Source organism: Bos indicus x Bos taurus, chromosome 5, assembly GCF_003369695.1.
Source record: "Bos indicus x Bos taurus breed Angus x Brahman F1 hybrid chromosome 5, Bos_hybrid_MaternalHap_v2.0, whole genome shotgun sequence".
Lineage (NCBI taxonomy): Eukaryota > Metazoa > Chordata > Mammalia > Artiodactyla > Bovidae > Bos > Bos indicus x Bos taurus.
Window position 1 is genome coordinate 9,447,978 of NC_040080.1, and position 27,404 is coordinate 9,475,381.

General features: G+C 53.9%; 1 protein-coding gene across 3 annotated transcripts; it reads left to right on the top strand.

Moving 5' to 3' along the window:
• Positions 1 to 4,058: 4,058 nt before the first annotated feature.
• Positions 4,059 to 24,067, top strand: CBX7 (chromobox 7). Of its 3 annotated transcripts, none has more exons than XM_027540752.1 (6): positions 4,059 to 4,330; positions 6,486 to 6,529; positions 13,155 to 13,220; positions 17,219 to 17,285; positions 19,976 to 20,327; positions 20,719 to 24,067. In XM_027540752.1, the coding sequence occupies exons 1-6, from the start codon at positions 4,262 to 4,264 to the stop codon at positions 20,874 to 20,876; spliced, it is 756 nt and encodes a 251-aa protein (XP_027396553.1). In that variant the 5' UTR covers positions 4,059 to 4,261; the 3' UTR covers positions 20,877 to 24,067. The 3 variants fall into 3 exon arrangements, with proteins under 3 accessions (XP_027396553.1, XP_027396551.1, XP_027396552.1); XM_027540750.1 differs by having other exon boundaries at positions 4,061 to 4,330; positions 20,153 to 20,327; XM_027540751.1 differs by having other exon boundaries at positions 4,066 to 4,330; positions 20,255 to 20,327.
• Positions 24,068 to 27,404: the final 3,337 nt, after the last annotated feature.

Genomic DNA, 27,404 nt, shown 5'->3' on the forward strand with positions numbered 1-27,404 from the left:
ATATATTTTAAAATATTATTTTCTAAAAATTTCAGAGTTTTGCCTTTCACATTGAGGCTTGGAGTTAATTTGGGGGCAGGGGGAGGTCTAATTTCACCCCCACCCCAATATGGAGAATTGATAATCCCAGTTACCCTGTACTGAAAAGTTCATACTCACTGACCAGCAGTTTCAGCCTCTTGCTCCTTCTCTCTAGATAGATTGATCTGTCTGTGGTTATAGTCCTCTGGGCTTTCATTTTGGTTTCACTGTCCTAGTTATCTGTTCTTGTGTCAATAGTTCACTGTCTTATTTGCTTTAGCTTTATAATGTCTTGGTATCTGCTAGGGGTGATCTCATCACCACCAGCCTCCCTCTCTTCAGCTCCTTCAAGGGCACCTTGACTTGTCCTAGCCCTTTGCACTTCCATACAAATTTTACATTCAGTTTATCCAGTTCCCAAAAGATTCCTGCAGTGAGTTTGATTAGGCTTGCCTTGACTCTTGACTTAGACCCATTTGGGGAGAATGGTCATGGTTCCAGGACTAGGTCTTTTCAATCCATGAGCATGGTTTAACTCCCCATTAGATAGTCTTTAATGTCTTACAATGAAATTTTATGATTTTATTCCATAAGGACCTAGATGTATAAATCAGTAGATTTATTTCTAGGTCCTTTACATATTTTTATTATACTAAAAGTGATATTTTCTAATTATTTACCGCTGCATAGAGGAATACAAAACACAACAGATTTTTGTATACTGACTTTTTTAATCCAACAATTTTGCTAACATGTCTTTTCAATTCTAATAATATTTTGAGGAAATTTTGGATTTTCCACACAAAACCAGAAAATAGTGACAGTTTTGTTTATTTCTAATCCTTTTCCCTTAGTTTCATTTATTATCTTACTGTCTAGTCAACACTGTTCAGAAGAAATCTAATGTAAGTCATAAATGCAGACCACAGGTATATTTTAAAATTAAAATTAATAGCCATGCTAAAAATGTTAAAAAGCAGATGAAATGGATTTTTGTAAAATAGTTCATGTAACCCAATGTATTAAAATATTCAATATGTAATCAATATACAATTATTAATGAGACCATTTTATGGTATGGGTTTTTTTGGGTACTATCTAAAATTCAACATGTATTTAAATTTACTCTTACACATCAATTAAGACTAGATCACATTTCAAGATCTCAGTAGTCATGGGGGCTAGCAGCTACCATATTGGATAACACAGATCTAGAATATTCCATGCCATGTTTAATGCAAATGGGGATTGCAATCATCCTTGCCTTTTTACTAATCTCAACATTTCACTATTAATTAGAATATTTGCTGTAGGATTTTTGTAGATACTTTTACCAGGATAAAGTCATTCCCTTGTATTCCTAATTTGCTACAGGTTTTAAAACATAAACAGATCTTGAACGTTCCTTGTATTTTTTGTGATAACAATATGTCTTTCTTCCTTAACTAATGGTGAATTACGTTAACTGATTTTTTTTTTCTTTTGCTTTGCAGTGTTTATTGCTAATGAGTGGTAGCATTTTCCCCAGGATTTTCAAATTGAGGTATGCCTGCCTGCTGTTTCAGTTGTGTCCTACTCTTTGTGACCCTATGGCCTGTAGCCCACCAGGCTCCTCTGTCCATGGGAAAATTCAGTACAACTAATATTTTCATAGAAATAACTTTTGCTTTTGCTGATAACTTTCTGTCCTTAACTTTGCCGCTTTTGTGAATATCTCCTATGTCTTGAAAGGAGAATATTCTGCACTTGTAGCTACACTGTTCTGTAAAAGTCCCCTAGTCAAGTTTCTTAATATTATCTTCATTAAATATATTTCTGCTTGTTCTGTTGATTACAGAAGGATGTGTTTTTAAATCTCCCATTGTAATTGTGGGTTTGTCTATTTCTCTGTATAGTTCTCTTCTTTGTTTTTTTATATTTTAAGACTATGGTATTTACGTATGAATTTGAAATTGTTCTTTCTTTCTGGTCAGTTGGACCATTTTCATTATGAAGTGACCTTCTTTATCTCTAGTGATTTTTTTCTGATACTAAAGTAACTGCACCAGTCTTCTTTTATTAGCCTTTGTATTATAAGAATTTTTTTTTTTTTTTTTTTTTTACCATGCATTTCCTTTCACCCTTTCAGTGTCCTTGTTTTGGAAATGTTTCTTGTGGATGTCTCTTGTAAATTACAGGTAGTTGGATTTTTATCCTGCCTGGTAATCTTGTATTTTAACTACAACATTTAGTCCACTTGCATTGTTTTATAGTACATTTGAATTTATAACTGTTATTTATTTGTCCCACCTATCTTGTATTTTTCTCTCCATTCTTGCTGTTTTAGGATTGATTGATTTTCTCATTCTGTTTCCCCTCTAATAATTTGGCTAAATACTATATACTGCATTTCCATTCTTTCTGTTTACCCTGTTAATGACAACTTACAGTCTTAACTCATCAGAGTTTAAGTATATTTGCTATCTATTTTCGTTTTCCTCCTGAGGAATAGAAAGATCTTGGAACACTTTAATCCATTCACCCAAGTTCTATGCCATTGTTGTGTATTTTAACTCTATTTTTATCCAGAAGACATTGTTATTGTATTATCAACGTTCTTCATTGTTCTTTATTCTCTGTTGCATCAGACCTCTGTCTGTGATCATCTTCCTCCAGCCTGAAGTTCTTCCGTTGGAATTTCCTTTAGGGAGGGTCTGCTACTGGCAAAGTCTTAGTTTTTGTATTTGTAAATGTTATGATTTCCCCTTGTTCTGGAAAGACATTTTCAGTGGGTACATAAATCTTGAAATAAAATTTCACTCAGTTTCTAAAATGATGGTTATTTTCTTTCAGTGCTTTGGATGTATCATTCTACTGCCTCGGGCTTCCGTTGCTCCTTATAAAAAGTCCGTGCAAAATAATTTCTTTTTCTTTTCTCTTTTTCTACCCAGGACGCCAGGCAGAGGCGTCTGGACTTTATTCTGAGGGGCACAGGGAGCTATGGAAGGTTTTAAAGCACTAGAGTGATCCAGTCAGATCTGCATTTTAGAAAGCTCATTCTGACACTGTGGACTCGGCTCGGAGGGCATTGGTTGCTGTAGTCCAGAGAAAGGACAAGGGGTGTGGATGGGAGGAGATCAGAAAGGCAGGATTTGGGGGGTAAATGCAGGCAGGCGGTTGGGAACCCAAGGGGCACGGATGACTCGGGTTCCTGGTGAGGACGGAAAGCTGGCGCCGTAGTACAGACAGAACCGTGTTAGAGTGGATGGGGATAATGAATGGATTTGTTTGAGATCTCAAGATCCATTCATTCCACAGAGTCGAACACCTACTACGTGCAGAGTGTCAAGTGCGTGTGACTGGGGACTTGGGGCTGCGTGGCGTCAAAATCCGTTCCGCTGCGCACCTTAGATTCGCCGCGGCCATACCTGCCGCCAAGTATTGCCTAGCGGGGGCCCTTGAGGCAGCGGCCGCGTGGGGACCGGGCGTCTCAGCACAACCGCCCGGACGGACAGACAGACGTTAAGGATGGACGCGGAGGCGCCTGCTCAAGACTGGCAAACCACACAGCTCCCGAGCCCGGATCCAGAGAGACCGCGGTACTGAGACGCCCTGACAGGTTGGGAAACCTTGGCCGTCCCCGCCCTCCTGACGCCCGAGGGTCTGCGCCGCGATCTCGTCTATTCTTTGTGAGAGGCGAGGCAAATGGCCTCCCCGCTCTCCCCCGGGCCCTCATATGCCCAACCGGGGCCAGGCCGTTTCCAGACCCTCAGAGTCACCGGGAGGACTTTAGAAAACACTCCTGGGTATTAACATCACGTCCAACAACCCTCGCCTAGCGGAGCCCGCGCCAAATAAGTCCCGCGGGCCGCCAGCTTTGGAAAGAGACACGCCGCGCGCGAGGCCCGGGGGCGGACCTCCAGAGGGGGCGGGCCCGAGCGGGGGCGGAGCCATGGAGGGGCGTGGCCGGCTAGACGAGAGCCGAGCCCCCGCTCCGCCCCGCCCCGCCCCGCCCTCGCCCCCGCCCGGCGCGCTCGCCCGCGGGCTCGCTCGCGCCGAGGAAAACGTTGCGCAGGTTCAAAAATGGAACGTCGGCGGCGTGAGGGAGCGCGAGGGGGTGTGCGCGCGTGCGCGTGCGCGTGCGCGCCCGGGCGAGGGTGACGGGGACCCCGCCGGCCCGAGCATCGCGCGCCGCAGCCGCGGCCCCGCAGCTCCGCCCCCGGCCCGGCCCGGCCCCGGGCCCGCTCGCCCGCCGCCCCGCATGGAGCTGTCAGCCATCGGCGAGCAGGTGTTCGCCGTAGAGAGCATCCGGAAGAAGCGCGTGCGGAAGGTGAGGCTGCCCGGGGGGCGGCTCCCAGGACCCCTATGGGGTCCCCTTCTGTCCCCAGTACTGTTCCCTCTACCCTGGAGGCCAGGGAGAAAGTGGGGGCGGGGGCACCCAGGCAGCCCCGCGCTGCCGGGCCCGTATCCCCAGCCCGTGCCTCAGTTTCCCCCGCCACCTTGTAGGGAGAGTAGAATTAAAAGTTGTCGCCCCAGGATGCTGGGGGCAGCTGAGCCAGCCAGAGCTGGAGATTAGGATCGGACTGGAGGGACCCCAAACGCTATCCGTTCTCACCCTCCTCTCATTAAATATGGGGAGACTGAGGCCCAAGTTGAAGAAACGGCTTGCCTCGTGTGTTCGCATCGGATCTGGGTCTCGAACTCAGGACTCTGTACTCTTGGTGCCAAGTCCTTTGAAGTTGGAGGCGGAGCTTTGGAAAAGCCTCCTCCCGCCTCTTAAGTTTAACTGCTGGACTTCGACCTTTTCCGATCGCCTCCACACCCCAACCTCCGCGTCTCTCCCCCACTTCAGTGCACACCCCCTCAGTCTTCCCCTCCCCGACTCCCAGCCCCGCCCGACGGCTCAGTGAAGCCGCCTACGGCGCTTCGGCATCCTCAAAGCTCCTCCCCCTTTGCCTTCGCCTCCCAAACGTACACCCAGCGATTTAAGGAGGCATCTGTTCTGCTGGGTTCGGTCCCCGCGCCTCGGGCCTGGACTTTGGCCGTGCCCATTTCCGGTGCACAGGTTTGCAAAGTAGTCTGGCCCCAGGCTGGAAGTTGGGACTGGAAGGCTTTGGGGAAATTCCCTGTCCCAACACTTAAAACCACTGTCCTTTTATCTCCTCCCTGTCGCCCCTAGGGAGGCTGTAACGGCGGGGCGGGAGTTGACCTCCTCCCATTTGACGGAGGCACAAACTGAGGCCCGGGCTAGGGAAGCGACCTGATCAAGGTCAAACAGTAAGAGATGAGTGCAGAGCAGGACCTCAAGTTGGCTCATTGCCGACTCATCTTTAAAGGGAGAAAACTCAGCCCTGGTATCTTGGGCTAAAGGTAACGGGGTTAAGGTAGGCCATGACCTTTTCTTTTCTTCCCCCAACTCCAATGGGGTTGAATTTTGTCTTCATGTCGGGGCTGCCCCTTCTCCTCCCTTCCCTTAGGGTTTCCTCAATTTGAATTTGTTCCTCAAAACCCAGTGCTTTCTATGCAGTGTAGCCTAAGCACGTACATTAATTATCCCTTTCTACATGGGGCCCGTAGTGCCAGAGAGTGAGGAGCATTGTTCCTTTCACATTCATTCAAAATTCTGAGGACCTCTTATATACTAGGCACCAGTCTAAGTGCCAGGGGAGGGAGCTCCAGCCTTTGCAGAGCTGGCATTCTGGTAGAGGAGACAGGCAGCAAAAGAGGAAGTAAACAGATGCTTTCCACTGGGGTTGTGTGCCACACAGAAAGAGAACTATGAGGTGGGAGGGAGGGTGGCCAGGGCAGGCCTCTTTGAGGAGATGACATTATCTTGGTCTTAAAGTTCTAGTGTGGAGGGGTATCACCTGTCAGATTGGGAAGGCCCCTGTCACCTGTGCGGAAGGGAGGAACTTGGCTCTTATTTTCTCACTCCTGGAGGGAGGGATAAGCACCCTTTCTCACGGTGAGGACTGTCTGCCTTCTCTGGGGCCCTGCCAGGGTCTTTTGACTTGAGAGTAAGTTGAGAGTCTTGGAGTCACTAGCCTGTCCACTCTGGGCCAGAGGCACTGTCTCACAGGGATGGGGCTGATGGGGCTAGAGGCCTGGGGGACTCCCCAAAGAGGAGATTTCTAGGACTTGGAGAGTCTTCTAATTTAAAAAAAGAGCATTCTGGTCTTTGCTCTGGCACACTGGACACTGGATCTTTGGCCATGCACGTTCCCACACGTGACATGGGCTCCAAGCTTGTACCGCAGGTACCCCTGAGGTGTGTAGGGAAGGCCCAGTGCACTCCTGTGCTCTCGCAGGGAGGATGGTCTGGGATGGACATGGAGCAGCCAAAGATTGAGAATCTCTGGTTGATGGGGGTCTTGTGTATATGTGTTGGGGGACTTCTGTGTGCAGAGGGGATTGGGCCTTCAGCCCTGCAAGTGGTCCTAGGGGCATCTGTGTATCTCACTGTCTCCTTCTCTCTTTCTCCCCAGGGTAAAGTTGAATACTTGGTCAAGTGGAAAGGATGGCCCCCAAAGTAAGGCTCCTTTGTGTGTGTGTCTGTCTGCCTACCTGAACATCCTTTCATCTGCCTTTTCCCCGCTCTCCTGCCTCACTTTTCACTCCAGCTGCTCTAGTAATTGGCCAGCTGACCTTGATTAAATCGTCCTCTTCTCTAGGCCTCAGTTTCCCCTCTGCCAGCTGAGGGATTTGGAGCATATGAGGGTCAAGGTGGGTGCCAGCTTCTCTTCAGAGTTGTGCTCCATCTTCTGGTTGGAGCCTCTGCTCCCCTGCTTCTGGCCTCTCCTGGCATTCAGCGGTGAAGACCCAGCATCTTGGCTTCAGAAATGTCCACCTGCAAGGTGGAGGGGCCCTCAAGCTGCAGCATGTACCAGTGCCAGGTGGGAGTTTGTGGCATTGAGCAAGACAAGTTTAGCCAGTGGGGCATGAGTCTTCAGTGCCATAGAGCTGGGGACAGAGCCACCTTTGGATAGCATTCTCCAGTCTACAGAGCAGGTTCCCCTACAGACTTGTGAGACAGCTGTGGTTCTCATCTCTAAAGATGAGGTTCAGAGAAGGTAAGCAGCTTGCCTTAGGTCACACAGCAACGGGAGGCAGAGTTGGGGCTTGAAGTGAGCCCCTCTTCCTTGCCTCCTCCATCTCCCATTTGGGAGGCGGGCCAACTTGGGTCTAGGACGTCTCCCAGTTGCCCCGCCTCTCCTGCTGAGGCCGAATCAGGAACCTTCTCACCAACCAGTCACCTCCCAGCAGGAGTTGTTGGGGGGAGGGGAGTGAATGGGCAGGTCGTGGGGCCTCCCCATTGGCCTGTGGGCACCCCACCTCCCTTCCTGGCTTCCTAGAGATAGACTCCTGGAATCCCCCCTGGTTCCAGAGCCCCTGCTATCTGTGCCAGGGGCTTTCTGCTGTGTTGCTGTTGGGGGTGACCTGATGTTTGGGTCCTGGGAGTGTCTTGGACACACAGTGGTGAGAGACACAGCGGAGAGGAAAACAGCCATGCTGCCTCAGCTTCCCTCTCTGCAAAATGGATTCAGTAGTCCAGGCCCAGCTCTCCTCTCACAGGCTTCTTCACTTTGTGGGGTGAAAGTTCTAGGGTGTGTCCCAGATGGCCTGCAGGCATCCTGTTGATTAGGGCTGGTGGCTGGCCAGCCAGGTAATGCACTCATCCATTCCTGCTGCCCATTCCCAAACACCCTGAGACGGAAGGATAATCCCCTCCTCCACTAGGCAGAGGAGAGGTGGGCTTCCAGTCTGGGTGAAGGGGCAGTAAGAGGAGGTGGAAAACTAGAAAAGGAAGTGGGCATACTCCCTGGATACTCACTCCTCTCTTAGCTTCTGCACCAGAAGACATTGCATGGGAGTGTGAACACTAGCCTGTTGGCCTTCGAGGCATTGTTGGCTATTTTTCCTGCTGTGTACATTGCCTTCTCTAAACAGATGTATTTGTCTGTTTCAAGTTCTTTCCCCCACTTTTATTTATCCTGAATTAGTATGTCTGCCCATCAGAGCTTCAGTCACGGGAAGGACCTGGCATTTCAAGAGCGGTCCCTACATAGTTCTGCTGGCCTATGCCCATGCCCCTGGGGCCCACTTGTTCCCTAACATAATGAGACCACCAGACGGGCCCTCATGACTACCTTTTGTGACCCCCCCACAGGAATTCAGGGAGTCCTGTGTGGCCAGAAGACCTGAGGCATCTGACTTCCTCACACTTTGGTCCTTGTTCACAGCTAAACAGCTGGGATCCCTTGGACAGGTCCCCAGCAGAGCAGAATCTCTGCTTCCTCATCTCCAAATTGGAATGAATCCTCCAACACAGCAGTGATGTGAGGATTAGATGACAGATACAGAGTACCTAGTGCATGCTTAACCCAGACAAGGCACTTAGTAAATGTTTGCTATTAATAGTAAGTTACGCAGCTGGGCTCCTAGGTCTCACCAGCCAGGAGAGGGGTCTGGGGGGATTCTACTGCCATCTAAAGTAGCTTTAGCCCTCATTTAGATCAGTCCTCTCATGTTTCAAATGAGGAAACCAGAGCCCAGAGAGGAGAGGTCACTACAGTAATATAAATGCCAACATGGTACCCACTTTATGCCAACCACTGCCACCCCACTTCACTTGGGGGACAACAGATTCAGTCACAGAAAGGAGGAAGAGAACCAGGGCTTCTTTATCACCCACTTTAGTCTCCCCTCCTCAGGGTGCCTTGTTTGAAGAAGAGGCTGAGAAAGAGGGTGGGGAGTGGAGTAGTTGGACTGCTGCTCCCTGCAGGCCTGGGAGCCTTGGCTAGTGCAATGCCACCCTGGGTGGGAGGGCGAGTCAGACTCTCCTGCTCCCAGCACCCTCCCCATTCTGGGCAGGTTCTATTAATACAGAAACCACGATGTAAACCAGCACTCACTCTGCCAGGCCCCTGTTGAGCTTTTGGGTGCTTTGCCTGTTTTCTCAGTGCAACAGGAGAGGAATAACTGCCCTTCCTCCCCAGCAGATGGGGTAGAGGAGCTATCCTGCTTGTTCTGGAAAGAACAGCAAATGGCACAGGGAGGGCCTGGGGGCACAGGGTGGAGGGGCTTAATAATCAGCTACATGCTCTCAGCCCCACAGAGGCCCTCAGATACCCTACTCTTATCTCAGCCTGCCAGGGACCCTGCTGCCCCTCTTTGGGAACATTTTCTTTCCCTCTGTTCTTACCCATTTGTAAATGCTACCCCGTTTGTGGGGAGGATGGCCTCCATGGAGCTTTAGGAATGATAGTATCAGTTTATCAGGATACACCAATAACCAGGCTGATATCAATAAGCCCCTATTAAAATCAGGCATTGGCCCACTTAAGTAATTTGCCTAATGGCAACCCAGTGGACAGATGAAGAGACAGAAACCCTCAGCAGAGGAGGCCCTCCCCCAGATCATAAAGGTGGCATGATTTGAACTATAGGCACTTCCATTTCCTCAGCTGTAAAATGGGGCTCTAGCCTCACGGAGCCCCATGGAAGGTAGCCTGAGACAAGGAAGGGTTCATAGCAGTGCCAGACACAGAGGAGGCCCTTCTTTCTCTTCCAAGACCCTGCTGAGTAGCGGCAGCAGAGTCCTGAGATTGGTCTTGGCAAGTGTGTGTGCGCTCTGGAGGCTTTCGATATTGACTTAATTACTGCTTGTTTGCTTTTATTATGTACCACATTTTATTGTGTACCACAAGTGCTGTATGTGGCTTAACACATCTGATTGTCACATCCCCCCTAAAAGACATGGACTATTGGTGGCTCTGCTTCACAGATGAAGAACTGGAGGCCCCAGCAAGTGAGTCACTTGCTCACCGCCGCCCCCGCCAGTCTCTCCGGGAGCCCGGCACACTGCTTCTCATTTGGGTGGCTCTAAATCGGAGTGGAGGGGTGCTGGGTGGCCTGGCTCTATGGGGCGTCCAGCCCCCGGCACTGCGGGAGTCTGCGCGGCAGGGCCCAACCTGCGCGGCCGCGAGCCTGTTTACCCCGGCTCGGGGGCGGGGTGGCGGTCACGTGGCCGTGTTTACCTCGGAGCCGGCGCGCGCAGTCCCCGCCCCCGCCCTGCCCCTCATTGGTCGGCCCGGTAATCTGGCGCGCGCGCCCCCGCGTGCGTGCGTGTGCCCGCGCGGCTGCCCGGCCGCTGGGGGCGGGGCCCACGGCGCGGCGGAGTGGAGCCCCCTGTCGGTCTCCTTGCGTTCCGGCCCAACCGGCGGCGCGGAGACCAAGTCTCAACGGCCGCGCACTCCTGTCCTGTTTGAACCCGGGCGGTTCACACAGCGTGATCTACGCTCGCCACGACCTCTGGCTCCCCACACTGCGGAGGGCTGCTGATGACCGCCTCTTTCGGAGGGGCGAGGGTATCCGAGAGGGTGAGGCGCCCGTCCAGCGACCCCATCCCGCCTTTCCTCAGCAGGGCCAGGCCTCCTGCTGCCAAGTCTCACCCTTTCTCTGCACCCCGCTGTGTGCCAGGCCCCGGGTCAGGCACTGAAGACGTGGTCAATCAGACCGTGCCCCTCTCCCAAACATGTCACAGCTCAGTGCGTAGCCAGATACGTCGCCATGTGAGGACCCAAAGGGAGAGAGGGTGGCCAAGATTCAGCTGAGTTCCAACCACAGACTGGCTACTTACTGGTTCAGTGACCTTGGCAAGATGCTTCACCTCTCTGCCCCAGTTTCCTCTGTAGTGTCTGTAACCTACCTCATAAAAGTGTTACAAGGGATGGATGAATCCCTGCGGTTGTCTGCTTTGGCACCTAACCATTACGGTGGTGGCGGTGGTGATGGTGATTCTTAAGATGAGGAAATTGAAGTACAGAGAAGGTTAGGGACTTGCCAGAAACCACACAGCAGCTACATCACCAAAAAGTGGGCAGGGCAGAGGAGACTAGAGCACTGAAGAGACTTCCACAGCTAGAGGATATGGGGGGTGGAGGGCAGACAGAGGAACACAAAATTCTCCCTCTTTTCTTACTAGGTACAATTGAGGAAATTCAGCCTTTGTGGGGAGGAAGGGTTGACGTCTCTGCCAGCTGCTGACTGCTTTCAGTTTGGGCTTTACCAAACTATGTAAAAAATATCAGTTTCACTTTTGCAGTTCTTCAGAATGAGCAGCACTCTGCAGTGACTTCTACAGCCATTCCCGGAACACATGGGGGCTGGGCAAGCTGGGGAGAGGTCACAGCCTGCCAGCTAGGGCACCAGCTTGATTCATCAATATGTATGGCAGGTGCCAAGGGCAGCAATAAGGCCCTGGAGAGCAGCTGAGGGGAGGGTTCATTGTGCTTGGAGAGGATGTCAGGGACCTGCAGGACCCTTACTCTTAAAGGGTGAGGAGGTCCCTGGAGGAAGAGGGCCCCCGGGAGGAGAGCACAGCAAGTGCAAAGGACAGGAGCTGGGATGGTGGTGGGCGTGTCACACTCAGGGCGCAGACCTTCACAGCTGAGTTCACGGGGACTTACACAGAGTGAGTGTGCAGAAGTGTCAGTGAAAGAAAGGAGGAAAGGTCTGTTGTCGGGCAGCTTGTCATTCAGATATAGGTGGGACTATTATTAGGTTTCACAGTAATCAGGACAGTTGAAGATGAAGGTTTTAGCTTGGCTGGTTAGAAGATGGCAGGGGCACGGCCCGGCCTCTCTCTGCCTTCTAATACTCCCTAATACCTACTCACCTCCCTTCTTGTCCAGCACTCCTGGGGGCAGTCTTGGCCAGAATCACAGCCTATTGCTTTGGGTGGTTTTTTTTTTTTAACATGCCCATACACATTTGTATGCATAATTATATACATATATAAATGTTTTCAAGTTATATTTTTTATGTACTAGCATCTATTTATGATGAATCACCCCCCCTCCCACTTTTGGAAGTTATTTAAAATTTGCTTTTAAAATTATTCAAATAAAATAGCAAGCTAAGTTAAAAGCAGATACTAGGTAAATAATCATGCAGCAGGAAGAAGGATGGCTGAGCTCTGGAATTACTCAGGTCTGTCCTGGCTGTCTAGAATGCTGTCTGGCCTGGGAGTGGTGGAAGGTCCCTTGTGGAAAGACCTAGGAGTCTGCTGTAGGATCACTGCACCAGACAGTCTCTGGGCATTTACCAGACTTCCTGCTATGTGACAGGGGACCTTCAGAGCTGGCCTTGATGATGCAGGTGTGTGCTGAGGAGGGAGGGAGCAGCTGGGCCAGGCAGAACCCACACGGGCTGGGGCGTCGGGGGCTAGGAACAGTAACAAGCACAAAGCACTTCCTGTGCACTGGCCACCTTAAACACGTGAACGAATTTAGTCAGCGCAAGAGACCTTTCAGTTCAGTTCAGTTGCTCAGTCGTGTCCGACTCTTTGTGACCGCATGGACTGCAGCACTCCTGGCCTCCCTGTCCATTACCAACTCCTGGAGTTTACTCAAACTCATGTCCATGGAGTCGATAATGCCATCCAACCATCTCATCCTCTGTTGTCCTCTTCTCCTCCCGCCTTCAATCTTTCCCGGTATCAGGGTCTTTTCAAATGAGTCAGTTCATCACATCAGGTGGCCAAAGTATTGGAGTTTCAGCTTCAGCATCAGTCCTTCTAATGAATATTCGGGACCAGTTTCCTTTAGGATGGACTGGTTGGATCTCCTTGCAGTCCAAGGGACTCTCAAGAGTCTTCTCCAGCATCACAGTTCAAAAGCATCTATGGATGGGGACATCAGCACAGCGATATTGAGCCACTTGTTCACAGTTGTGCCGCAGCCAGGGCAGAGCTGGGGTTTAAACTTCGGCAGTCTGGCTCCGGAGCCCCTGTTCTTCACCACGTGCTCTTGCCTCTCATGGGAAGGGACTCCAGGGATGTATGGGCCTGCCCTCTTTCAGTTTAGTCGCTCAGTCGTGTCCGACTCTGCGACCCTGAGGTGAACATGGGGATCTAGTCGGGAGCTGGACGAAGTCATTTTTATGGTGACGTGATCAGGATGAGGGGAGTTCTGGTGTTGAAGCCCCCAGAAGGCCCCCAACCTAGTCTGGTGGGCTAGGGACAATTTATGGGATTAGGAGACAATTACAGGCTGGATCAGGAAGGGGCAAGTCCTGCCCACAGCGGCTGTGGCCTTTGAATGCGAGGCAGGGTTGGAGGCGGGACAGCTCTGACCGCTTGTTTGTCTCCCCAGGTACAGCACGTGGGAGCCGGAGGAACACATCCTGGACCCCCGCCTGGTCATGGCCTACGAGGAGAAGTAAGGGGCTCAGCTGGCCCCAGGGCTGGGGCGGGGACGGCAGGCTCTGAGGTTTCATGGGGCCCTGTTGGTGGCTTGACTCTGAACAAGGGTCATGGGCCCCGGGGACAGGGTTCTGGCAGGGATAGCTGCAGCTGGGGAAAGGTACTGGGTACCAGGTCCCAGGGCAGCCGAGGGTCCTGTCCATTTCCTGCTACTGGGTGATGTCAGCCACTCTGCTAACCACCCCAAGCCTCAGTCTCTTGGCCATTGTTGGCCACCCCTAACTACACGTGCCCCGATTTTCCCAGAAGGTAGGGGTTTCAGTTGCCATGAAGAAGGTGAAAATGGGCACAGAGATGCCTTGCATGTGAGGGGTGGCAGTATCAGTATTGCTCTGTCAAGCCCAGCGATGGACCAGAGAGAGATTTCCCCTAGAGACCCTCTCACCAAGTCTGATGAAGTTCAAGAAAGGTCTGGGTGTGGGGAGTGTGACTTTAGAGCCAGGACAGCTGGGTTGCAGTCCCTCCTGCTTGGCCCCTCCTAGCTGGGTGGCCGTGGACAAAGCTGCCCCCAAGTCTCATGCTCCTGTGTCTGCCAGGGCTCTGCTGCAGTTCTGAGGGTGGGTTAGCGATTGGCAGCTCCTCCGATGCCGTGTGGGCACGCCTTTAATGGAGAGCTTTTGCTGAAAATCTCGTTTCTCCTGGTTGGAGGGCTTTTTGAGCATAATCTAGCCATTCCCTTCTGATGAGCCTTGGTGTTACCGGCCTCCCTGCCAGCAGACTGCCCAATCTTTCTGCCTCTCCCTGACCCATCGCCCCTGTAGAGTGCAGGACCATTTTATAAAGTCATTTTTGTTTGGTTCCTTTTAGTAACCTCTTGAGACAGGGATGAGGGTCTCGTTTGACAGATGAGGAGACCGAGGCTCTGAAGAGCTAAGGGACTTTTCCAGGAGACTCATGGCTGGGAGACAGTCCAACTAGGGCTTATCGGGGTGGGCCTCCTGACTCCCAGTGATGCTGTTTCTCTGCCCTCCCCACCCCCTTCTGATCGCTTCTCCCCCAGGAGGTCTCCTGCTGCTGGTTCAAAGGAAATGTTCCCACTGGTCTTTCCTTTAAAAATCACAGTGTTCCTGTCCCACAGCTTCTTTCTGTTTCCCGAGTGCTGGTGGGACCTTGATCCAAAAGGGTTGTGACACTGGGAGAACCCTGTGGAATGTCCTGGACTGTGGTAAGACCATTGGGCAGGCGTCAAGGGCCTGGATCAGCATCCTGGCTCGGCTACTCCCCAGCCGTGAGGTGCTGGGCAGGGCCTTTTTCCTCTCTGAGCCTCAGCTTCCCTGTCTGTGAAATGGGGAGAACAGTGCTGACCTCGTGGGCTCTCGTGGGGAGCAAAGGTGTGTGAGAGCACGTCATGAGCCATGAAGTGTGGACACTGGCGTGCGAGTGTTTTCCTCATGGTAACTGGGGTCACCTAGCTTGCACTGTCGTTGTCCAGCCAGTCTTGATTGAGATTGTCCTGTGTGCTGGGCACTGTTCAGTGACTGGGGCACAGCGAGGCACAAAACCAGCAAGCGTCCCTGCCCTCGCGGGGCTCACGTTCCAGCGTGGAGGCCCGCAGTGAGAGTAGGCCAGTGGTGGTGCAGATGCAGGCGTGTGGCTGCTGTTCGGACGGGGCGCGGCGGGGCGGGGCCACTGCTTTCAGCCGGTGGTTGGGTGCTGGCGTTTGTCCAGAGACCTGAGCTGAGTGAGGCAGGGAAGGAGCCCAGCAGGCATGTTACGGAAAACCATCCACGGAGAGAGCACACTGATGCAGAGACCCTGGGCTGAGGAGCGGCACGGAGGCGAGTGGGGCTCTGAGCGTGGCTGGCTGGACTGGTGTGAGCTGGGCAGGGGTGGAGCATTGTGGAGTGGGCATGGGCAGCTGAAGGGGTGGGGCGCAGCTCAGACTCTGCCTGTGAGTCCTGGTAGAGAGGGTTTGGATGTTCCTTTGAGTCAGAAAAGTCAGTAGTTAAGGGACAAATGAGACCCACTGTCTGAGACCTGCAGACCCACTGTGTGGTTTGACTTCCTCCTCCTCTCTGGGTCTTGGTGAGAAGGAAGTGGAAGGGGGGTGATGAGCATTCTAACACCTGCTTTGCAGTGTTTTTAAGGGACTCAGAAGGAGTCTGGTCAGGGAGTCCCTGTGTCCTGGGAGGGCCGAGGGGACACTGAGGCCTGGCTGGGGCCACGATCCCCACAGCCCTGGACACCGAAGGACCGAGGGTTCCGGGGTTGACAGAAACTGGTCCCTGGGTAGGTCAGGACTGACAGAGTGGAAGCCCCCACCTCGCCCTCCTGCTGCCCCCACACCCACAGTTACAGGGCGGAAACTTGGGCACCACAGGTGGGAAGCCAGGTCAGTGGCCTAGGCTGCAGGCCTGCCCCCGCTGGCCCTGACGGGGCTCCCAGGCTTGACCTCGCCAGGCCTGGTGCCCAGAGCTCAGCATCTTCACCAGTAGCGAAGGTTGTCAGAATTGTGGCATCGGTTAAGTGACTTAATCTCTCTGTGCCTCAGCTATAAGATGAGGATAGAAACTGCCTCCCTCATAGGGTGAGGGTCGCAGCATTGAGAACAGTGCCTTGTACAGAGTGCCCAGGACACGGTAATAAATGTAATAATGAACAACACTTACACAAATATAATAGACATCATCAGCTTCTTTTCTCTCAAGGCCCTTTCCTCCCCGCCGCCATTTCCTTCTCCTCTTCCTCTTTTTTCTTCCCTCTCTCTTCCTATGATCTTAGTCTTTCTACCTCTGCACCCCCCCCCCCCAGCCCTGCTTTGAGAAGCGTCAGGGACCTCTCACTCCCCACAGGAGCCCCAGGGCCCAGCTGAGAAGGGAAGCTCGTGCTCCAGACCAGGAAACTGAGGCCCAGAGAGGGAGGGTGGCCAGCCAGGGTGTCCCCTGGCTCAGGTAGGGGTGACCTGGGCTCCAGCACCGGGCTCTGAGACTAGATTCTCACTCTCCAGGATCGGAGAGGCCTGATTGGTCTGGGTATCGCATGCCCTTGGTGCTTCTCTCAAACCCTGGTTCTGGGACCCCAGGGCAGACCTGCTGAAGCTCCACAGGGTGGGAGGGACAGCTCCGCCCCCAGCGCCCCTGGAGTCTGATGCCTGGAAGCGGGTGGCAGCCACTCCTTTGAGGAGGGAAACAGGGGCCATGGACCTACTGGCTTAACTGGGCTCAGACTGAGAGACTGGCCTAAGGCCTCAGAAAGCATGAGTGGAGTGAAGCCAAGCGCAGTGACTTTGAATCATCCCTCTGCTCCAGCACAGGGCTGGGGCATCTGGCGTGTTGCGGTGTGTGTGTCTTTGTATGCGTCCTCAGGTTGTGCCTTGCATGTGTGTGAAGTGAGGAGGGCATCCGGCAGAGAGTCTGGCATCTGCTGGGGACTGAATGCAAGCTAGTTTTTCTCCCCTTCCCCAGCCAGACGATACAGGCAATGGGAGCCTGTCTTCCCCACCAGGTTCGTGCAGATGCCAAATTGGCGGGGAGTTCTGGGCAGAGCCTCACATGCAGAAGGACTCGTCCGCCATTCTCCTCAGCTCCCCTGGGCCCATTCAAGGCAAATTTGATTGAGAGGTGTCTCTACAAGTCTCCTAAGAGTGGAAACTGGAAATGTTCTGGGGGTTGTTCCCAGTGCATAGAGAGCAGAGGTCTGGCCTGACCTTGGGGCCATGAAGACCCACGTGTTTTTGGAGATGCCCCCTGAGTCCCACCTCAGCAGATGGGACCGGTGGCTGTGCCCTCACCTTTAGTCAGTTGAGAAGAGGGAGCCCTGGGAGTTGAACACTTTGCCCCATTGTCATGGCCTAAAGAGAGCAACGGGAGGAGCCCGACCCCAGGATGGGTGGTAGCCTGTGGTGGGTGCCCCCCTCCCCCGTAGACAGCAGAGGGCCAGGTGGAGCGGACGCCTTACTTACCCTTAAATGTCACCAGTGTTTCCTTTTCTTCTGCCATCTGCTTTGCACCCCAGGGAGGAGAGAGACCGAGCGTCGGGGTATAGGAAGAGAGGTCCGAAACCCAAGCGGCTTCTGCTGCAGGTAACCCCGCCAGCTCTGGTGCCATCCCTCAGGGCCCCTTGCTCCTGCCCGCCCACCCCACCCCCGCCCCTACCCTCTGTGCCTTTGTCCCGGCTAGTTCTGCTAAACCACTAACCCTCCTCTGGCTCCATCCAGGGCACTGTGGAGGGTGGGGTGGGTGGGGCACTTAGTGGGTAAGTTTCAGTGGGAGGAGTTGGGAAGAGTCAGAATTGGGGCTGGTACCCAGGGGAAGACAGCATGGGTGGGAGAGCCGGTGGAGGGAGGGAGGGTGGATGTATGGCTCATGGGATCCTAGAATTTTGAAAGCTTAGAATCTTGTAAATAAATTGATGCTCAGAGTCCCCAAAATACAAAGTTGTAGTATTTGAGAACCTTAGGAGGATAAACTTGAGAGTTGAGGAAACAAGGGGAGTTTGGAATGTTAGAATCTAAGGAGATTCATAGAATTTTGGAATCATAGCCTTGGAATGTCTTAGAAACGTGTCATTTTGAGTGAGAAGAAACCCTCTGCTTGAGGTCTTGAGGGCACGCTGCTACCCTTCGCTGGTTTGCACTGAAAAGAGGATGTGGGCTAGACTGATGTAGTTCCGTGATTGAAGGCACGTCTCTGAGCTCGAGTTTACTCTTCTACAAAATGCGGATGATAACAATACCTGCTGTCCTTAATTTAATAAGGCCCACCTGGGACTTTAAAGCCAAACATAAGGCTTCTTGGTCCATGTGCAGTGTGAGCCATGTCCAGCCTCCTGTCCACTCTAAATTGTAGATCACATGAGGCTTTTGCCAGATTAGATGGGTCTCCCTTCCTGCAGTGGGTGTGATCCCTGGGTTTTGGTGTTGATTGGGTCCTGAGAAAGGGATAGCATGTCAGACATCTCCATGCTGAGCTCTGCGCTCCGTGCTCCTCACAAATGAACACAGTTTATCTGCATGCCAGGCCCACAGGGAGGGTGCATCAGTCATCTGTTGCTGTGTGACAAAGTAACCCTTAACTGAGCAACTGAAGGCAGTAAACGCTTAACACCACACCATCTCAGTGAGTCAGGAGTCAGGGAGTACCTTAGCTGGTTCCTTAGTGATTCTGGCTCAGATTACTAAGCTGATGTCAGCTGGAAATCCACTCATCTGAAGGCTTGATCGGGGCTGGAGGATCTGCTCCTAACATGGCTACCCATGTGCCTGGTGCATCAGTGCTGGATGTTGACAGGAGGCCTGGTTCCTCAGTGCTGGGCCTCTCCATAGGGCTGCTGGCTGGCCTCATAGTAGGGCCACTAGCCTCCCCTAGGGTTGGGTAAACAGAGAGCAAGGACAAAGCACCGTGTCCTTAGTGACTTAGCCTCAGAAGTCCCACACTGCAGTATTCAGTACAGAGGGGACTCCACACAGGTATGAATTCCCAGAGGCAGATATTTGGGACCATCTTGGAGGCTGGCTGCTATAATTTCTTCATTTCATTGATGGAAGAAACTGAGGCTCAGGGAGGCCAGTACCAAGTCACACAGCTGGACTAAAACCCAGATCTGACTCCTGGTGCTCCCAGACCCATTAGTAACTATAATTCTCTCATGAAAAAAAAAAAAAAAATTCTCTCATGGTGAGGTAGAGAAGAACAGAACTATACGAGAGTTTCCTCGGCCTGTGAGCCAGGTTGAAGGTAGTTTCTGATAAAGCTGCCTATGGGATAAGCTGTGCAGTGCTGAGGCATTGCCATAGCTTCACAGTCTCCTCCCAGTTAAGCCCTCTTCCCACATGACAACCCATGCCCATGCCAAGTGATGGGGATTAGCAGGTGGGAGTAGAGCATGGCACTTGCACCTGTGATGACCTCTGTCCCCAGCTTGAGATGTTTGACACGCAGGTCCCATCTGTGGGCCTCACTCTCTTCTGGGAACTCTTGGCCTCTGGTGACAGCAGAGGAGCTCCTGTCCCAGAATGGCCCAGGCCCTCAACATCTTAGCACCGAAGATCTTTCTTGGATTTGTATAAATTTCCCCTAGGAGTCAGTAAGACAAGTGCACAAATTTTAAAACTTCAGCCTTTGAATGATGGAAGCACGTGCCCTCCAGCCCCTTTCAACATGAATGAGGCAGGACATCGACAGGGGTCTGGACCCATTCAGGAACCCCTCCCACCCCACCCTCGCTGCAGCTCAGAGCTGAGGAGGGCCCTGGGGGAACCAAGGGGCATCTGCGGCCTGCCAGCAGTGCACCGTCCCTATAGTTGGGCTGCGCAGTGCACCCCAGCGCTGTGTTAACTTTCTCCAAGAAACTTCAGAGCCCTGTGCCTCCCACCATCTCCCTGGCAGCTGACCGTTTCAGCTTTGGGGGCCTGTTAGAAGCAAAGTTTCCTTTCCTATGATGAATAGCTCCTTAATTTATCGGCCGCAGAAATCCTGGTGTGTTTTCTGTCGGCCAGTTTTCCATCTGTACCTCTTGTCTGCTGCTCTGCCGTGGACCGAAGGAAAGTGCCCTGCAGCCCTGGCCCCGTGGCCCTGAGGCCGTGCCTCGGGGGCCAAGATGAAGGCCGAGCAGGACCTGGCCCAGGGGCTGGGGTGCTGGGTGGGGTGCAGGCTGGTTCTGAGCCCCGGAAGTTGGGGAAGGGACCCCGGGCGGGAGGGACGGCATGCGCCAAGGCGCGGCAGCAGGCGGGAGGGCGGGGCTGACCCGCCGTGCCCTGGCTTGCCCCCGCAGCGGCTGTACAGCATGGACCTGCGGAGCTCCCACAAGGCCAAGGGCAAGGAGAAGCTCTGCTTCTCCCTGACGCGCCCACTCGGCAGCGGGAGCCCCGAGGGGGTGGTCAAGGCGGGGGCGCCCGAGCTGGCGGACAAGGGCCCCTTGGTGCCCACCCTGCCCTTCCCGCTCCGCAAGCCCCGCAAGGCCCACAAGTACCTGCGGCTCTCACGCAAGAAGTTCCCGCCCCGCGGGCCCAACCTGGAGAGTCACAGCCATCGACGGGAGCTCTTCCTGCAGGAGTCACCGGCCCAGGACGTCCTGCAGGCGGCCAGCGAGTGGGAGCCTGCCGAGCAACCCCCCGAAGAGGAGGGTAAGGCAGCCCGGCCCCCGGCGCAGACCCAGGGACCCTCAGAGCTGGCAAGGCCCCTCGAGTTGTCAGGGCCCAGAGAGGGTCCCCTCAGCCTGCGGGGAACCCTGGCACCTAGCCCAGAGTTCTTTCCGTGGTGCCACTCGGAAGTAGCGCGTGTCCAGCCAGGGAAGATAAATGTCGTGACCTCTCCCCATGTGGCCAGCCTCGAACTAGGCTCTGACCTGGCTGGAGACTCAGAGGAAGACCTGGTGTTGGGGGTGAGAGGGCCGGAAGGGGGGTTCACACGCGGCCCTCCATGCCCACTTTCCCCACCTTGTTGCCAACGCTGCCCCCCCCCCCCCCCGCCCCGTCTGTCTGTCTGTCTGTCTATCCGTCTGTTCCACGGCTGCAGCAGAGGCAGACCTGGGCGAGGGGCCCCCTTCTTGGACACCCACGCTCCCCTCAAGTGAAGTGACAGTGACCGACATCACCGCCAACTCCATCACCGTCACCTTCCGCGAGGCCCAGGCCGCCGAGGGCTTCTTCCGAGACCGCAGCGGGAAGTTCTGATCCGCCATTTTTAACTCTTCTTAAACTGTTTTCTGGGGCTCGGGGTGGGGACTTCCGGAAATGAGGGGGTTAGGGCGGGATAATTATTTTATTTAAAAAAAAAAACAACAACGAAAACATTGACCAGGAGAAGGGGTGATGCTCCCAACACTGTCCCGCCCACCCGCCCCTTTCTCTGCGCGGACGGACAGACAGACGTTTACAGAGCTGGGGCGGGGCGGGGCCTGGGCAGGCCTGGCACTGCTCTGTCACTTGGGACGCCGTCTCCAGGGTAGGACGGGGACAGGGCCAGCCTCCCCCGGACGCCTCTGGCCTGCTTCTTCTCCGGAGAGATAGCAACCGGCCCCGGGACTAAAGGAGGACGGGAAGACCTGAAACCTCCCCCCGAGCACCTTGCCCCCGCCTTTCTGGTTGGTTACCCCTTTTCCCTTCTGTGTGTGTGTTTGGGGAGGGGTCTTTCCTTTTAACTTTGCACTCCAGCTCTTCGAGGGAGATGGAGACTGGCTTTGAGCAAAAGCGACGGGGTCTGAGAGCTTAGGGGCAGCCGGGAAGGGTTGGAGATAGCTGGGCACAACCCAGAAAGGTCTCTCCCTTCCCCGGGTGGGGTGGTTGCCAGCTAATAAACCCCTTCGCTGAGAGCTACTCCCCAGCCCACCCCACCCCACCTGGCCTGTGAAAACCGGTCACATGCGCACCTGGCCTCACAGGTGTGTGCACTGTCCTTCGTGCCCTCGTGACTGCACGCACATGTCCGTAGCCGTGTGCAGCAGGTCTTGGAAACTTCCTGTATAGAAGCCCTGACCAGGTGAATGGGGGGTGGAGGGGGTGGGGTGAATCACAGCATAAAAGAGCTTGCCATAGGCAACCCCCAGCGCTTCACCTGACAGGACCTGTCCAATCAGCGTGCTGGCGCCCTCACTGGAGGGCAGGGGTCGGCTGGGGCTGGGCGGCCAGATGGCCTCCAGTGCTCCAGGTGTGGGATGCCCTCTTGAGGTTTCACCTGGCCAGTCACAGGTGTGCCCTGCACCAGCGCAGTCACGGGTGTGCAAGTGTGTGTGTGTATGCCCTGCATCAGCGCAGTCATAGGCGTGCAAGTGTGTGCATGTGTGCCCTGCATCAGCGCAAGCTCTGAGGCACTTGGGTTCCATTCCTCTCCTGCGCGCCCTCTCCCCGCCGGGGCCCCTGTTCTCTCTGACTCAGGTGACTTTCCAGCTCTTCCCCTCCCCTCTTTTTCTGCCCCCCCCCCCCCCGCCCCAACTCAGCCAACCAGACGTGGGTGTGGGTGGTCAGGGAGGGAGAGAGCGTCCCACCACCTTCTCAGGGCAGCCCTTGACTCCTGACACCCTTCCTCCTCCTGTTGTGGGTCTTCTCTGCATCCACCCTCAACGCTGCAGCTGGGACTAACCTTGTTTCCCCCTGGGGGGACCTCTGTCATGTCTTCCTGTGATCGGGCTGTAGCGGAGGGCGGGTCAGGCTGTGTCCAAGCCCCGCCCCCTGCCCCCGCCCTGGTAGGGCCTGTGTCTGCCAGAAGAGGGGGCGCTCTGTTTCTAGTTTGCACAGAGGCGTCCTGTGGACTAGTGGCTTCTCCCCGTAGTGAGGAGTGACCTCTTCCCTACCCTGGCCCTGTAGGGGAGAAGCCAGGTTGGGGGTGGGCACCAGGGGAGCAAGCACAAGACTGGCTCCCTCCCCTGTCCCCATCTCAGGCCAGGCACTGGGTCCCGACCCCCGCTCCCTGCCCCAGGGCCAGCTCCATGCTCTGCTTTGTCCTCAGGAAGTAGGCAGAATCCTGCTGAGGCTCCTCCAATAGGGCAGTTCTTCCCCAGACCCCTTCTTCCCAAGTTCCCAAACCAAAGACACCCTGCAACCCCATTTTTCTTTGGGATGCCTTGCTGGCCAAATTCCAGATCGCTGCGTGTGGGTCCCCTCTTCCTCCTCAGTCCTTTGTTGTCCAGGGCCAATTCAGTGCTTCCACTGGGGGATGGCACCACCCCCCACCGCGTGACTTGATTGACCCCCAGCCTAGGGGTTTGTGTCTAGAGGAGTATGTGGGGGTGGACCGGGGAACCGAGGGGCTGTGGGGAACCCTCCTGCCTGGAGCCCTGGGGAGGGGATGGGCAGCCAGAGTGGACCGATGTCCCAGGTCAGGGGCTCCTGGCAGAGGGGAGGGTGGTGGCAGGGGCCTCGCTGTGATAGAAAGATGCTGGCCCTGGCTTTGAACTTGACTGGCAGCTTCCAATAGAAGTCACACCCACCCCATCCCTGGGGACAGGTGGCCTCCTCCGCCCTCACTTTGAAGAGCTGTTTGCATCATGTGCTGGTTTGGGGGGGTGCTCTTTTGTGGGACGAGGTGGCTGCTGCGGTGGAACACTGCTTGACTCTCAACCCTTCACGGCCTGCAGGGTGCCCTGCTGTCTGGAGGGCTGAACCCTGGCAGCCAAAGCTCTTAGGACCTACCCACCCAGGACACAGGACGGAGACCTTTGCGAGGGGTTGGAAGTGGCCTTCAGGCCTTCTCCAGCCCGGAGCATCCCAGTGGGGCTTGGGGTGAGGGGAAAAGCTGGGCACGACCTTCCTCCCCACCCCATAGCCACCCCAGAAGGCCAGTACTCACTTGGGGAGGGGGCATTGAAAAAGTTGGACCACCTGCCTTTCCTTCCCCCAGGCCCACCTGTTTTGAATGTAGAGACCGGTTGGTACTTTTGTTTTGCTGTGGGGTGGGGCAAAGGGCATGTTCTCTGCCCCTGGCACGGCCACCCCCCTGCTGATGCCGCAGGCCACTCCAGGACCACCTCTGCTCTCAGGATGGTGGTCCCGTCGCCAGCTTCCTCCTTGGCTCCTGCCCCGGGAGAGGGCGCTTCGATGGTCCGGTGGTTTTTGCCTTTGCTTTATAACTGGCCCGCCGGGCCTCCAGGGCTCAGCACAAGAACGCTTCCTTTGCACAGAATGAGCGTCGAGCTTTGTTCAGACTAAATGAATGTATTTGGGAGGGGTTGGGGGGCACGAGTCAATTCCAAGCACATGCCTTTTCTGAGTGAGCGTGTGCGGGGAGAGCTGGAGCAGATGCAGAGCGTGGTTTTATTTTTCTACTGATGTTGGTAAGAGACTGTATAGCATCTATTTATTTAGATGATTTATCTGGTAAATGAGGCAAAAAAAATTATTAAAACATTAAAGATGATTTTAGAAAAAAAGCTTTTGGACACCTGATCTTTGCTTGCGATGGCGTCACAGCCATGCCGAGGGAAGAGCTGCACCCCTGGGGTGAGCCCTCCAGACCTCTCAGACCCATCCCCGCCCCAGATCCATCTTGGCAATACACTGGGCCAGCGCCAGGCATCCGCATTGGCTTGTTAATCTTGAGATCTGGAGGTGCTCTCGTACCTGTACATTCTCCCTGTCTGGTTAATTTTCCCCTCTAAGTCTCAGACCCTCACATGCAGCCCCACATGTGGTCTCAGTACTCCCACTCCTGTGTGTCAGTGGGCCTTACAGTTCTTCAGGAGGATAAGGCATTTCCTCCTGGGAAGGAGTGAGCTGTCTCTGGACAATGCTGGGATGAGGAGGGGAGATGAAGGTGAATTGAGAAGGAAAAGAGTGACCTTGAGGGATATCTGCCTCAGGTGTGGCCCTCACATGGGCACCAGGTGGTCCATAGGCTAACAATGCCAGCCAGAGGAGTCAGGGGATTCTGGTGGGCAAGGTTCTTAGATCCTTTATCCCTAATGTTTTCATCCCAGGGCTTCGGGTTCTGATTCCTTCCTGTTGGCCCTCAGCATAAGAGGCCCGTGAGGCCGTTTGTTCAGTCTCCTTTGCAGCTCTGCCTCTCTTAACGACTAAATGTTGGGCCCCACGGCCCGCAGGATATGTCCCATGGCTGCCAGACGTCAGGGGCCTTTTAAACACTAATAAATAAAATGCAAAAAAATATGATTCATTTACATACACGAGGAGCTTCCCAGGTGGTGCTAGGGGTAAATGCAGGTGACATAAGAGAAGTGGGTTCGATCCCTGGGTTGGGAAGATCCCCTGGAGAAAGAAATGGCAACCCACTCCAGTATTCTTGCCTGGAGAATCCCATGGACAGAGGAGCCTGGTGGGCTACAGTTCACGGGTTGCAAAGTCAGACACTACCGAAGGGACTTGGCGCACACACCACACACATACATCTATGAAAAATAACTATACTCTCCAAAACAACATCTAGAAGAGGGACTTCCCTGGCAGTCCAGTGATTAAGAATCTACCTTCCAGTGCTGGGGATGAGGGTTAAATACCTGATCTTGGAACTAAGAATCCCATATGCTGCAGGGCAACTACTGAGCCCGAGAACCACAGCTAGAGAAGTCCAGGTTCCGCAACAAAGCCCATGGGCTGCAACCAAGACCTGATGCAGCCGAATAAATAAAATATTTAAAATAGAAAAAACCTAGAAGGCCCAAGTTGAGAGTGGGCTGACCTGGGTCTGCCAATTCTTTGTTCGAGCTTTCACACTGAGCCAAGTCCACATTCAGGGCCACCGTCTTGTATCCAGTGCTTTATCTCTGCCGCCCGTCCCAGGGCACCGCACAGTCAGGAATTATCACAGAGGTCTGACTGTGGGGGACCTGTTTCCATGTCCCACCCTACGGATCTGCTTCTGAGACCCGTGTCCACAACTCTGTCTTAGCTTCAGTTTCTGTTACGGATGGAATTGTGTTTCCAGAACCAGCCCCACCCTCCTCACCTCCCTGAATGCACAAGTTGAAGTCTCGACCTCCAGGGCTTCAGAGTATGACTTTGTTTGGAGATTGAGTCTTTACAGAGATAATCAAGTGTAAATGATATCATTAGCCTGGACCCTAATCCAATTTGACTGGTGGGAAATTTGGGCCCGAGACAGAGAGGGGAAATGATAAGAACAGACACAGGGAGAAGGTGGCCGTCTACCAACCGAGGAGAGAGGCCTGGAACACATCCTTCCCTCAGCCTCAGAAAGAACCAGCCCTGCCAACACTTTGATCCCAGACTTCCAACCCCCAAACTGTGTCAGAATAAATTTCTGTTTTTAAGCCATCCAGTCTTACTTCATTAGAGCAGCTAGCTCCTGAAAACTGCTACGGTATCTATGAGAACAGAGTCTGAGACTAGGCTTGGGTATAGGTCTGAGACTTTATTTTGGAGGTGGTCCCAGGGAGCAGGGTAAGGACTAGGGAGAGAGGGATGGGGAAGGAGGAAAAGCATGTCATTGAGGTTGATGCCGTGGGCAAGAGGGTTGATTCCACCTGGACTTTGTGAGAAGCATTCCAGTCCCCCACCTCCAAGTGGTCCCCCACCACCCGGAGGACTGGAGATGGGAATGTTTATCTGAAGCCTCCTGTCTGTCATTGGCAAGGGTGCCGGGGTGCTGAGTCCCTTGTACCTAGAGGCCAAGGGTATCAGGAGAGTCCATGGGGCAGGAAGTGAAGATGGCTCATCCATCCTCCCATGGCTAAAATCATTGATGAGGACGAGAGGACAGGAGGCAAGCACCCAGAAAGAAGATGATCCAGCCAGCTTTTCGTTCTGAGTTTCAGGTGGCTGTGGGCACATAAGTGGTAGATGTTGAGGCCCTGCCCCCAGGCCACCGGTGCGAGGCCTCGCACCAAGGCCTCAGAAGCGGGGCCCAGAACCAAGGCCACCGCTGACGCTGACTGAGCCCCTTTGTAACTGTTGCCCCCAACCCCCCATCATCACCAACAAGCTTCCTGACTCCCAATTAGGCAAAGATGCCAACCCAGTAAATGCCCTATAGCGCCCCAACCGGTCATCTAACGCCAGCCTTCCAGCGGGAATTTCCTTTGTCTTGAGGCTATAAAAATTGGCTACTGACCAACGAACGCGGTCAACTCTCCCTGGCCTGTCAGGAGCTGTCGGTCCCCCACGCTCACAGTGCCCACTTTATCTCTGCTCTTTGTTCTTAATAAACTCTTTTCTGCTGTACTCTGTGTCTGGAAATTCTTTTCCAACCCACGCTCGGATCGCCTCAACAGTAGATAAAGCCACAGGGGTGATGGAGAGGGGGCCAAGGTCAGAGTTGGTTTGGAGGAGGCGAGAAGGCAGCATGTGGGTGAGTTCCAGCTGCTTCTTAGTTCCTGACCCGGGGGAGTCTGGTCTCTGCCCTGGCAGCTCCTTGAAAACTCCAGTTAGAGCGTAGGGGACTCAGCAGGCTCTGCCCTCAGCTCCGAGCCTTGACTCTGATTGTGGGTCCCCAAGAAGAGTTGCATAGGACTCTGGTATGAATTCGCAGCCTGACACTCAGGTGTGTTACCTGAATACAACCTGCTGCGGTGGCATCGTTACTGTGCTCATTCTCATGGGTGGGACAGACAGGGTGTGGTTAGCTCTTCAGGTGCACCTAGCCAGGTCGTAGAGAGCTGTGTCCACTGCCAACGGGCTTCCTAGGTGGTGCTAGTGGTTAAGAACCCGCCTGCCAATGCAGGAGACTTAAGAGATGCTGGTTCTATACCTGGGCCGGGAAGATCCCCTAGAGGAGGGCATGGAAACCCACTC

Coding starts and splice junctions, on each gene's coding strand:
- CBX7 (XM_027540752.1), top strand. CDS start 4,262: ATGGAGCTGTCAGCCATCGGCGAGCAGGTGTTCGCCGTAGAGAGCATC. Junction 4,331..6,485: donor GGAAGAAGCGCGTGCGGAAG/GTGAGGCTGCCC, acceptor CTTTCTCCCCAG/GGTAAAGTTGAATACTTGGT. Junction 20,328..20,718: donor GCAACCCCCCGAAGAGGAGG/GTAAGGCAGCCC, acceptor CCACGGCTGCAG/CAGAGGCAGACCTGGGCGAG.